The sequence below is a fragment of the Chenopodium album genome, chromosome 24 (assembly GCF_948465745.1).
Source record: "Chenopodium album chromosome 24, dcCheAlbu1.1, whole genome shotgun sequence".
Taxonomy (NCBI): Eukaryota; Viridiplantae; Streptophyta; class Magnoliopsida; order Caryophyllales; family Amaranthaceae; genus Chenopodium; species Chenopodium album.
In genome coordinates, this window is record NC_137857.1 from 36893311 (window position 1) to 36906180 (window position 12870).

At 32.5% G+C, this 12870-nt stretch overlaps 1 protein-coding gene across 3 annotated transcripts; it reads right to left on the reverse strand.

The window, feature by feature from the left end:
- Window positions 1-43: 43 nt before the first annotated feature.
- On the reverse strand, window positions 44-8615 carry LOC145611198 (uncharacterized). Of its 3 annotated transcripts, none has more exons than XM_081666489.1 (16): window positions 8373-8615; window positions 6913-7010; window positions 6690-6806; window positions 6446-6481; window positions 6253-6351; window positions 5843-5926; window positions 5639-5757; window positions 4988-5089; window positions 4555-4671; window positions 4405-4470; window positions 3536-3602; window positions 2690-2743; window positions 976-1065; window positions 721-747; window positions 563-637; window positions 44-402 (listed from the first exon to the last, which is right to left on the reverse strand). In XM_081666489.1, the coding sequence occupies exons 2-16, from the start codon at window positions 6976-6978 to the stop codon at window positions 247-249; spliced, it is 1275 nt and encodes a 424-aa protein (XP_081522615.1). In that variant the 5' UTR covers window positions 6979-7010; window positions 8373-8615; the 3' UTR covers window positions 44-246. The 3 variants fall into 3 exon arrangements, with proteins under 3 accessions (XP_081522615.1, XP_081522617.1, XP_081522616.1); XM_081666491.1 differs by having other exon boundaries at window positions 563-634; window positions 8373-8613; XM_081666490.1 differs by lacking the exon at window positions 8373-8615 and having other exon boundaries at window positions 6913-7040.
- Between the last annotated feature and the right edge of the window lie 4255 nt (window positions 8616-12870).

Genomic DNA, 12870 nt, shown 5'->3' on the forward strand with positions numbered 1-12870 from the left:
GCCAAGAAAGGTAAAGGGTAAAATGAATGTTCAGCCTATCATATACAAAAAGGCAAGTCAAATAATGAATTAATTGATGTGGTCCTGTAAATAGACAGCACCAGCATTACAAGCAAGAAATATGTAAGCTATAACAAAATAAGCGATTCTAAGAGCACATGAACTTCTAAGTTTCTAGGTGAATCCCCGGAAACATCTATAGCACTATGATGAAAATTGTTATTCACATTCGATATAAACATCTCGTTACCAACTTCTTTTCCCTCGTGTTTTTCTAGTTCTAGAGAACAAACTAAACCAGCTATTTGTTGAATATGGATCCACCCAACTACTATCCTTCTTGACAGCTCTCTCCCATCGTTCTTTGAAAACTTTGAGCTCAGAAGTTGATTGCCTGCGAATCTGCTCCATACACAATATATGAGAATGTTATTCAGCACATCCCAGTAACAATGTTTCTTAAATTATAAATAGTAGAGAGAGGTTGAGCCTCGCTCCAATTCACTCTAAGAACTCAAAAACAAAATGAATAATTTGTTCCCATAAAGGTAACAACAATTACCTCGACACGAGTATCAACGTTTGAATGTTTCTGCTTCATTACCTCCGCATGACTATCAATGCCTGAATGTTTCTGCTTCATAAGGAACAAAAGAAAGATTATTAGCTATTACAGCATAAATGACAAGCAGTGAGTTGGACAGCCAGAAAGTGATTTACCTTTGTGGCGTCTACTGACTTTGATACCTGCATGAAGATTTTCAAATGTTAATACAACCAAGAAAAATATGGACCATGTATTAAAGAAAAAACCAGCCAATCTCAAATATGAGTTCTCACAAAAAGCATGAGAAAATTTGAGGAGTTGGTCTTACTTGTTGGCCAAAGCATAATGGCAATACATGTGGAGCTAGCCATATATTATTCATAGCACATACAGGTCATTCAAAGAGCACTAAATAAAATTGAGCTAACCTTTTTAGCCGACGAACCACCGAGAGTTTGTATGCCTTGATGAACAACATATTCACTATCAATAATGCCTACCCTCTTTGTCCTATCACCCTGTCAATAGAAAAGTAGAAAAGATGATGAGCAGAGAATTAGAACTAGAGGTATGAGGATATAATAATATCAAGTTCATATTTTAAAAAAAAAAAATCACCGACATGAACAGTAAGAGGGATTAGATCAAAGCAGGGCTTCAGACTCAAATCTATATAACTTCAATGACATCAACAATACTGTAACATGGATTCTGCCGAAGCAAATGTATTAAGTATGCAAGCCTTTTAAATAAGACTCGCCGATAGGCTGTTTCTAAAAGAAGACAACATCATTATTTTCCAGAAAAGGGATTAAGCATAAAAAGCCTCATTTGCAGTAACAGTAAATTGGAGAGAGGGGTGTAACAGTTATTGAGATTAGCACTGTCAACTCATTTGCTCATTAAACACTGTCAAGTGGTCAAGTCATTCAGATAACAGGGGCAGGTGGAAAGCATACAGGACTAAATGTTTAGGCAAAAATGTAGAGGTCCATAAGCAGGATCACTAAGATGAGCTTCAATCTTTCTTAACAGGGACCATATTCTTGATTAGCTAAAAATAAAAAATAAAAAAAAAATAAAAAAAAAATAAAGAAAAATAAAATAAACCCAGAGTACAAATCAGACACAATCCCACTCTACCAAGCTCTCTCATTCACCACTTGTCCTTAAGACTTTGATTTTACGCTTAATCTACTATTTGACATCCTGAAAATGATTTTGGCATGTTGCAATGAGTTGGAGGCAACATCCTTCGACATCTTAATTATAACACTCTATGGAGCTAGTTAAGATTCTAGCTCTACAAGCTGCAATCCAAAAGGACTGTCCTAATTCCTATTAATTGAATTCAGCTACAATCGTTAATAAGGTTTACATTCTGATCCATCAAACACAATATACACATACAAAATAAATGGTATTGCGGGGGGGTCAAGCTCTGATTGGATATCAGACATCCAAAATCTGATATCTATATCCGATCAGAAAAACTTTGGATAACTGATATCCAACTTCATATGTTTATTCTTTTAAAAACAATGTCAACAAAATAAGGTGAAATATATGGGAAATAAATTCCTACAATCAAATTCATGGGAATTTCATAAAACTGTTTGGTTAATAATGAGGAAAGTAACTTCCGATGGGAATTTCTACTTACCTGGGGGGGGGGGTGTTTGGTTAAGTAAGTTCCTATATTTCGTGGGAACTCAAAATTCCTAGAAAGTTCCACTTCCCCCATTTCACCAAATTTTTGTCAATCACACAACGCACTAAGGCCTCGTTTGGTTGATATGGGAATTAATTGCCTATAGGAAGTTATAATACATGTGAAATTTTATTGCCTGGGAAATACTAAGATTGTGTTTGGTTGACATATAGGAAATCGTATTCCCATGAATTAGTTTCCAATGTTTTGTTTGGTTAACTAACTTAACTTATGTAATACCCATGAATTAGTTTCCTATGAATGGTTTCAAAGATTTCTACCAGGCCCCACCGAAGATGATTAGATTAAACCAGGAAGAGCTTAACCAAAGAAAGACATAAGAAACTAAATTTGGAGTGGTATCAGCCAAAAATACATATAAATAAGTAAAACCCTAAGGTAACAAAACCTTGGTATAATAGTATCCTCACCTGTGCACAATAACCAAGCTTCATATCCAATCCCCAGCCATGAACAAGATCATTCTGAAACAAGGCAGATTAGCAGTCGTCATGATATGGCATCAGTTTGAACTTATAAAGAGGTCATAACACTGTAACACGGGTCAACCTTTATCGAGTGCAATAAAACAAGAGTCAACATTAGATTTGTGATTCGCCTCTAAAGGTACCTTCTGCAAGTTATGGTAGATTGGTGGAAGCCAATGTGCTAAACAATTATTACCTCTGTTTCATATTATTAACTCCAATGCAAATTTGTTTGTGAGTGTTAAATTGAGAGATAAAGATAGTAATGCATGTGATGAGTTGATGACTGATGAGAAGAAGGATAGAGAGAAATGACAACTTAATAAAATAAAAAAAATAAAAAATAAATTATTAAAAATGTTGCACATAATGTATTGCAGCTGTTTTTAGTAAATGTTCCATATAATATGAAGACAAACTTTTAAATAAATCAGATGTACAATAAATATTGTACATCCGTTATAAAGTTAACCTAAAATGAGCAAAAGTTACCCTAATATGAATAAAAGTTACCCTAACATAAATAAAAATACAAAATATTAATGCTTTATTGATAAAAGTTGCCCAAATAATTGTAAAAGTGACCCTAAATTTGATAAAAGTGACCCTTCAATGTACATCGGAGGTATATAAAAAATTACTCTAATATGAAACGGAAGTAGCATTATCTACTCAAAATCATAGATTAGATATACATTGGAGTTCCAATTTCACCACAGCACTAATTCAAGATAGCATGCAGTACAAGTAGACAATTCTTATATCCTTCAAGTTGAATTATATGTATACCTGTATAAGATGCCAAGTACAACGCCAAGCTGACCTCGAAAATACAGGGGCCATGCCTTCCACCCACCTACAGAACAGATTTTAATAGAAGAATATTAACAATGAACTATAAGCAACAGACTACTACTTCTCAACCTTCATCCTCAGAGACCAGAGTTATCAAAGAAAAGGACAGTCAACAGTAAGAAACCACAATTACTGTCAGCAGCATTTTTATTTGAACCCATGAATGAAAAATGGTAATCACATTAGTCATTATATACAATTATATACAATGAACAGCAACATTTCAGTCTTAGATATGATCCACCCAAAACCTTCAACATTTCATCAACTGCCTCAGTACATCCAAAAACTTCTCTTTACAAAACCCTGGCATTACACAAGCAAATCTGTATTTTCTCTAGCCCCAAGGCCCCTACCCCCACACTACTCATGTCATTGTAATCTACTCTGTATCTTCTAATACAGTTGATCACTATTTCACTAGCATACGATTCTAAAATCCCTACAGCAACGATTCATACATCATTTTTCTTCCAACCAATAAGTATTCATCTAAATATCATTAAAGCTTGGCTAATACTATGATGCTAGGATTGCTAGCCCAGCAAAAATATAACAATGCCTCCTTCATGGCTTTAGAACAGTTCATGAAAACTTCAACATTCAATTTTTCCCAAAAAAAAATTTTACGCACCATGTTAAAATTCTTTCATTCATTTTCCTGTTCAGAATAAAAGGTAAACAAGCTATTCCAAATTTTACAAGGTGGCAAGTAAACAAGCAAAAACTATAGCTTAAAAACATAGCAAACCCAAAGATTGGATTAGGTGTGTATAATATTCTTGAAATTTGCATATACTTACCCAGTGCAAGGTGGCCCCATGCTAGAACTTGTACATTTTGTAAAACCCCTATAGTCATAAATTCTCCTGCATCAAGAGGTAAAGAAATTCAACAACAAGCTGACCTACTCTGTTAGATCATAGAAATGGAAACATAGTTTAGCCCAGTACCTATGGAACCTCTTTGTTTTTTTACGAATTGTAATACGATGATGTATTTCAGTCGAGTTGGGGTCCAAAGCTGGCTGAGAAATCTCGAATCTCTCAGCTTTCACAATATTCAAGTACCTTTAGCAAAATAGGAAAATGTTATACAGCTTCTACACAGAGGGGCAAAGGAATAGAATACCTTTCAATAACAAGCAAATACATCCCCTTCTCCCTAGGTCAAGCCTCCAAAAATATGGTGCAAAGACCATATTGAAAGAAAACCAATGCATTATAGCTAGGATTTCTTATACATATAATGCAAAAATGTCACAAGTTCTACTGCCTTTTGGATTACAATAAGAAATAGTTTGTCTTGGAGAAATTTAAACAATCTACAAAACAGCTGCATAAAGAAGTCCTGAGTAAGACTGGTTTCATAAGTGAAATGGCATACCTTCCAGGATGAAAGTGTCGCACGCCTAGGTCTTCATCCCAGAGAAATATGTAGTCATAGATAGAAACAATGTCTGGATGTAGAAACCGTTTGGCGAACCACCTACATACAACCATTGAACAGACAATGTAAGGACCATTACTCCAACACAAAATAAAAAAAATTAAAAAAAATTAAAAAAAAAAAAAAAAAAGATGACAATATTGGTAGAAAACGTGTCACGGTGTCAGAAGATTAAAGCTAATCTGTAACATGAAGCCCACACCTGAATACCATTTTACAGAAATTGAACGCTACTATTCATCACCACAACTGTAACTGACTTTCTTCCTTCAACCATCTTGGCACACAAAATACAATAACATTCAACATAATCTCATATGCAGTTTTTTTATCTTTAAGACCATCACTGACCCCTCCTAAGATCATGTAATAAGCAAGATTATCAATCCACCCCTCTTCCAGTCCAATCACAAAATAAGGAAGCAGAACTCAATTCAAAATCGCAATACAAAGATAATCATAGCATATAAAATGACAGGATTCCTAATCAAAATCATGCTATATCTGGCAAAATGTAACGAATACACATTAATGATCATCTGAAAGCAAGACATGGAATTTGTGGAACACAGAAATTGGAGCCCTTACCACTTTGTTTGATTCTGTGCAGCCACATGAATAGCCTTGTTACTCCAATCTAAATCCCACCAGCTGTTCATGTTGCCATCGTAATGAAATAGCATAATTGTAAAATTTTCTGCAAGAAACTGAAGTAAAAAATGTAAGCCTGGACAAAAGTAAAAGAAATATAATATGTTTATCGATATTAATCAATGGTAGATGACTATTTACCTTCTGAACTATAGAGTCAACATTATGCTTTTGTTTAATACCAGCAGCAATTGCTAGCAAGTTATGAGAGCTGGAATCATCAACCTAGAAAAACAAACATTAATCAGATAAGCATAAATATATGTTGGTATAATACTTCTGCTCTTTATTGATGCCCCATTCAAAGGAAGGAACTGCAGTTCCAGTTTTTTAAAAAGAGATCAAACTTTGCTAGCTAGCAACTTAGCTTCCTGGAAAAACAGGGGGGGAGGAGGAAGAGAACAAAGAACAAAGAGCATATGAAACATGAATAAAACACAGGCTGGTAAAAACTTAATAGTAGCACAATGATTATGTAGTTTTTTTTTTTTTTTGGTAATATACACAAAGTAGCTGTCTTATTGAGAGGTGCATAAGAAACTAATTCTGACCTTTTCCCTTGAATGAGACCACAAAGGCTTCAACTCCAGATCTGATCTTGCTTGAACAATGCCTTTAGGCAAATTATCCAATTCTAATGTCCTTGAATTCTACATGTAACCAAAATATTATACATTTTAACAATAGAAAAGGAAAAACAACTGCTCAAAATCATTCTAGAAATGCAAAAACCCATCAAATTACCTCTGAGTTACCAAATGGGTGCCTTTCAGCATCAATCTGAAAAGACAAAAACAAAGAAAGAGATCAAATTTAGCATCCAGCGGGCATAGTTTCAACTCCCTTCCATTATTCAGAGAACTTGTAGAAAACCCAGTAGGCACTAAATGATGATAGCCAAATGCTTCAAAATAATCTAACACCGAACAAATTCTACAAGAGGTGAGAACATATGTAAAGTAAAACAAGGAAATTTGTAACACTGAACCTCTGTCTGGTGATACTGGTAGCTTGTAGTTCTGTACACAATGAACATCATCGCTATACATACAAATGCCATGAAAACTAGTTGTCTCATCCTGAATCCATGTGCTCCATGTGGTCCCTACAAGAGAAAATTTTGGATTAAAATTCTAAAATTTGAATTTCAAAGTTTTTTGATACACAGCCACTCGGCAAAAAATTAAAAAAAATATTGGTGCAAACTTTACCCCATCAGACAGGGCAGACTTCTTTCTAGGTAACCATCTCCATGATTTAAATGTCTTCATAGACATTCAAGTTTACCCTAGCTTCTTCTCATAACAAACTGCAGTGAAGAATGAAAAAAGAAGTTATTGTCATAAAATATTCACAGCATGCACCTGAATGGCTGAAACTACCACTTCTTCCATCCCTTATTTTTCTAATTAAGAGTGAGGAAAAAGAGGTTGCAACAAACTTGTAATATCTAATTCCATTTGTTAACTTCATATAAAAGATTACTAATCAGGGAAAACTTCATGAATATACCAAAACTAAATAAATTTAAACAGAATACAATCATTTTTAATATTCTTGACTGATTAATGAGAAGGATGTGACTTCTTAACCTCAAGGAGACGACGATGAAGATCATAACTGTTACAGTCAATTTGTCATGCCTCAAAATCACAAGTTTACAGAAGGTAAACAGCTAATTTGAAGGCGAAACGACTAAGACCGAAAATATATATCAGCAGAAAGAGCAAAGTAAACAGAATTCACATTTATGTTTGCAAAAATCACGCTACACTTGTGACCAACTCTAGTGATGGAAAAGACAATAAATTTGAAGGGTAAATCTAATGAGAAAGCAACATAGATTTCTACTGAATTGGCAAATATCTTAAACCCTCAAGAAACCACCAATCTAAAAACAGCAAACACCTACTACACGAATCATAGGATAAACACATGCATAACATTACGCTTTAGTTAGTAGTAGCAGTTACATCTACAGCTCAAAACTGCAGACGCCACCTAAATTAATTGGTTAGCGTCTTTTGTATCTCAGATCAAATCCCGTCTACATCACTCCCTTCGCCAAAACTCCAATACCCCGGAAACTAAAATACGATATGTTTCTTAATTCGGTGAAAACTTAAAAGAGTGACAATCCTACCAAAAACCCCAAAAAAATGCAAAATAATATTCAAAACCCACCAAATACGTTAACCTACAAATCCAATTTAATTCAACTTTCACCAAATTATAACCAACACAATTAAATTAATAAAAATAGTTCTATTTCTATACAACTCACCACCTACTTACTGTATTAATCAAATTAGTTGCCCACTAACACGAAATAAATCTTAATTGCTAAAATTACGAACCATAACTTGTCCACTTTTTTGAATAATAAAATCCCACTTAAAGTTAGGTAAACTAATTTTATTTCATTCGAAAAATTAATTATAATTTCAAATTATGAATAAGAATTATAATTAATCACACAAAAATTCAAAAGTTAATGCGAAATACAATTAATCACATTAAATCAACAAAACTCGGAAACATGGATCTTTAAGATTTAATGCATGCAATAAAATCAAGCTTAAAAAATTCAAAAAAAAAAAATCGAGATCAAAAATTCAAAATTAAGAAAGAAATCATACGAAAAATCAAATAACAATAAAAATTGAAATACCTGAAGATTGTTCTAGAATAACAATGATGACGATAACAATGAAAATAATTGGTTAGATTTGGAAATTGGATTGAAGTGCGGCAATCGAGTGAGTGAAGGTAACGAGTCGACTCAGTGAGTTGGAAAAGAGGAGAGAGAAAATGTCGGAAGAAGAGAAGGCTGGTTTTGAGGAGGGAAGAAGAACAGGAAGAAGAACAAGAAGAAGAAGAAGAGAAAATATTGAAGAGGTTGCCTTTTTTTTTAAATGAGTGAATAATTTTGATTTGTCACTCTAATTACCATGGAATAAGCTGTTTATGTTGTGGTTTTCTCTCTCTTCTAGGTTGTTAAGCTTTGTTAATTTGCTATTTTTGGATTTGTTTAAGTGAACTTTATAGGGATTTTTTAAATATTGGACTTGGTGATTTTTTTTATTTTTTTACTTGAGTAAAATAGAATGATGTTGTTGTTGGGCATGTTTAAGAGGTGTCCATTCAGGTTAAGCAAGATTGTTATATACACCCGGGTGCACTATATACCTATCTGTATTTTTAACTCATTTTGATGATTATTTTGCATTTAAACATCAAATGAAGAGCAAAAACTAACTTTGAGTTAGTTGGGTGTACGGTGCGCAAAATTACACATGTTAATAAGTATGGTTCAAAGGTCGGATATGTTTTAAGCTTAAAACAATGTTAAATTATTTGTTTATACAAGTTGAAATTTAAATCGAGTTTTTTTGGGTCAATTTTAAATTATGTTATTTTGGTCCGTTTTTTTTTTTTGTACTCTCGTTGATTTACTTGTTTTGGGTTGTTTAGATTAAGTCGGAGTTTATTGTGAGTTTGTTGTGTACAGGTTTTTGAATTGTGTAATTTTGGCTGGAATATGATTAATATTTCTTTTTTAATTCCTCTAAAGGGGTCATATTATTTATGGAAATATATGAACAATGTATATATACTCAAAGGGTTTACATATAACTTTGGTTTTATTTGGTAAATAACTTTTTAATTGCATAACTTTTGATTTTTTTTTTTTTCAATTGGTCAAACATTCAAAAAATTCTTTTATGGCTTTTCTGACGGGTAGAAAAGCTAGCTTTTACACCAAAATGAAAAAAACTATTTGGAACCATTTTAGCCTTTTGATATACATGGTAGTTAATAACATCCAACAAACCTTTTACACCAGACCTGTTTTTAAAAAACTTAAAATTCAAAATGATCAGTGTAAAAGTCAATACATGCAACCAATCAGATCAGTCAATAACCAACAATCAATTACCAAATTAGGCCTCTACTATAACAAATTTAGGGCCTATTCACATTTACTGAACTGAACTAAACTGAATTGAACTAAACTGATTGGAGCTGAATATAATAACTTAACTGAACTGAATAGAGCTGAAATGAATATTTTATGAGAGAAGTAAATTAGGAGCTAAACTAAACTAAATTGAACTTAACTGATTGGAACTGAATTGAACTAAACTAGTTGGAGCTGAACTAAAGTGAACTGAACTGAACTGAAATTAAGCTGAAGTGAATAGGTTCTTAGGGTCTGTTCTCATTGACTGAACTCAGCTGAACTGAACTGAACTGATATGAATATTTTACAAGAGAAGGAAATTAGGAGCTGAACTGAGCTGAATTGAACTGAATTGAACTGAATTTCAACGTAAGAGAACAGGCCCTTAGTCACTTAATTATTTTTGAATTCAACCAAATAATGATGTTAAAGTCAATAAAAGAAAACCATGTAGAATCCAAAAAGATTAGTCCATATAATTGAAGGGTTTGTTTGTATTGTAAAAGTTCTAAAAATCTTGTTTGACTCCATTTCTTTGAGAAATCCAAATGTTTTTTGGATTGATTGAGTTTAAAAAAATCTGAATTGTCCAGATTTGAAAAGGTGGCAATACCCATATTGCAAAAATGCAAAGTGATATCATATATTGATGTTGTTGTCTGGAGGTTAGCGAATGCTTTCAATATTAGTACTAATTTTAATCGAACAAAATGGACTAATATTAGTTGAAAATTTTGAGGTAATAGCATGGGTTATGTTGGGATTGAAATCTCACATCCACAGACCACAGCTGTTAAGTTCTCGGAAGCTTCTTCCTAAGCTGAGTTTAGGTAATAATACGATTAATATTATAAGAACTTATCTAAAATGATATGAAGGAGTATGCAATATGAATTTATCATTTGCCTAATATCTATCGGTTATGGAGAGGGATAGATTGAGTTAGAGAAATATTTCAATATGACTAATGTGAGTTGTGACTTATTGTCGAGACAACTAAGAATTTTTTTTTTAAATTCATAATATCAGACCCTGTTCTCTTACGTTAAAGTTCAGTTCAGTTCAGTTCAATTTAGTTCAGCTCAGTTCAGCTTAGTTCAGCTCAACTCCTAATTTCCTTCTCATATAAAATATTCATTTTAGTTCAGTTCAGTTCAGCTGAGTTCAGACAAGAGAACAGGCCCTGAATATACTTCATACAAGAGTATATAAGTAACGGTCTGTAGCAGTATATATGTGGCTCTAAACATTATTATTATAATTGATGATATACTTAATTATAAATTAACAATGACTACTTTAGAACCTAGTACGTTTGCAATATTTTATTAATAGGATCAGAACATACTTTTGTAGTTTAATACTTGTGAAAGTAAGATTACATTAATTAATCAAGGTTGGTGATAATATAATTAAATAAATGATGGGAAAATCAGCAAATAAGAAACTGCCATATGATGTCCCCCTTGAAATCTTTCCAAGCACCGCATGTGTCGAATCTCGGTTACATGGTCTAATGACATTATATAATATGCTTTTTATACATTCTACATTCTATATCCCCCCTAATTTGTGGACGATAATATAATACTATAATATAACTGATCTTAATATAAATTAATTGATATTAAAATATTTGTATACTGATTGATATAACTAAGATCATTGTTGTTTGTACACAAAGATAACAGGTGTCCATTTGGATAGTAAAAAACCAGCACATTTCATTGCAAAAGTAAGCTAAAATACAAATTAAACTTCCTTTTTTTTGTCCAAAACTTGTAGAAACATACACATCTAGAGGAAATTTGTAATCTCAATAATCTAGTCTCTTAGACTTGAAATTTTGGTCAACAGGATTTTGCAATTTTTTACTCAGAAATGAACTTGATTTACCGTGTCACAGAGCAAGTATATCATATATTATGTCTTATATTCTATAGGGTTTGTGTTGATTGTATCTAATTAATCAGCCGGATCATTTCAGATTCGAGTCATATTAGATTATTATGTCCATGCAGATTAAATTCAACATTTTTTTAGATTTAACTTTTAATCTATGAAACATACTGACTAGTTTTTATGTTAGAAGTTTTGCTTGACCTATATATTAACATTTTGCTTAATATCCACCTTAATAAAATATGTTATGCTTGGATTGCTTGGTTGTAATAGTTGTTTCTACAAGTGGTGTATGTTAGTTGTATAATCCTTCGTTGTTCGTTTTGTTGTTAAAGTAAAACTACTCCGTAAGATTTTATTTCGTGACTTAGTTGAGCACTTAATAAAAAGTAAGAGTAATTGTCCATTATGACGTTATTAATGGTCATAAAGATGGAGTGTAGTTGTGTAATTGTCCTTGTAATGTAATTTAAAGTTGTGTAAAATTTCAAATCATTAGGAAATTTTAGGTTGAATGTTGGCTTAATGGCTTCAGAATGTGCCTAAAATTTCGGTATTTAGGGCCAATTCACATTTACTGAACCGAGCTGAACTGAACTGAACTGAACTGATTGGAGCTGAACTGAACTGAAATGAACTGAACTGAACTGAAATGAATATTTTATGTGAGAGGGAAATTAAGAGCTGAATTGAACTGAACTGAACTAAACTGATTAGAGCTTAATTGAACTGAACTGAAATTAAGTAAATATGAACAGACCCTTAATAAATCAACATAAACCAATAATAGCATTAAGAAATCCTCTAGTGAAAATGACTTCTAAATACTTTTTTCCCTCTCACTATTAAGATAAAAAAAGTTCTAAACAATTATTTCCTCTGTTCTTTTTTACTCGATCTGCTTTGACTTTTACATCATTCACCAATCTTCTTTTGACCATCTTTTGTGAATTATGTTTAAGGAAAAACATATTCATGTGAGATCTTTTTATAATCATCTCATTAAGCATTATCATAATATATAACTTATATACTTTATTACTTATTGAGAATATGAATTATTGATGGTTAAAGTTTTGTATTGACAAACGTAAATGCGTGATAAATGAAATAAATCAAGTAAAAAGAACAGAAGAAGTATGTATTTATTGAATACGCTTAATATACAAAGTATAATAAAATCCGCTCAATTATTGCACGATAAAGTTAGAGAGGGGGGAGTGGGATCGGAGACAAGTAGAAAGAATGGTGGTTATGGTCTTACGGATCGATCCATCAATCAACAGAATGGCCAAGAGGAACC

Coding starts and splice junctions, on each gene's coding strand:
- LOC145611198 (XM_081666489.1), bottom strand. CDS start 6,978: ATGTCTATGAAGACATTTAAATCATGGAGATGGTTACCTAGAAAGAAG. Junction 1,066..2,689: donor AGCTTGGTTATTGTGCACAG/GTGAGGATACTA, acceptor TTCTATTGACAG/GGTGATAGGACAAAGAGGGT. Junction 403..562: donor ACGTTGATACTCGTGTCGAG/GTAATTGTTGTT, acceptor TGTATGGAGCAG/ATTCGCAGGCAATCAACTTC.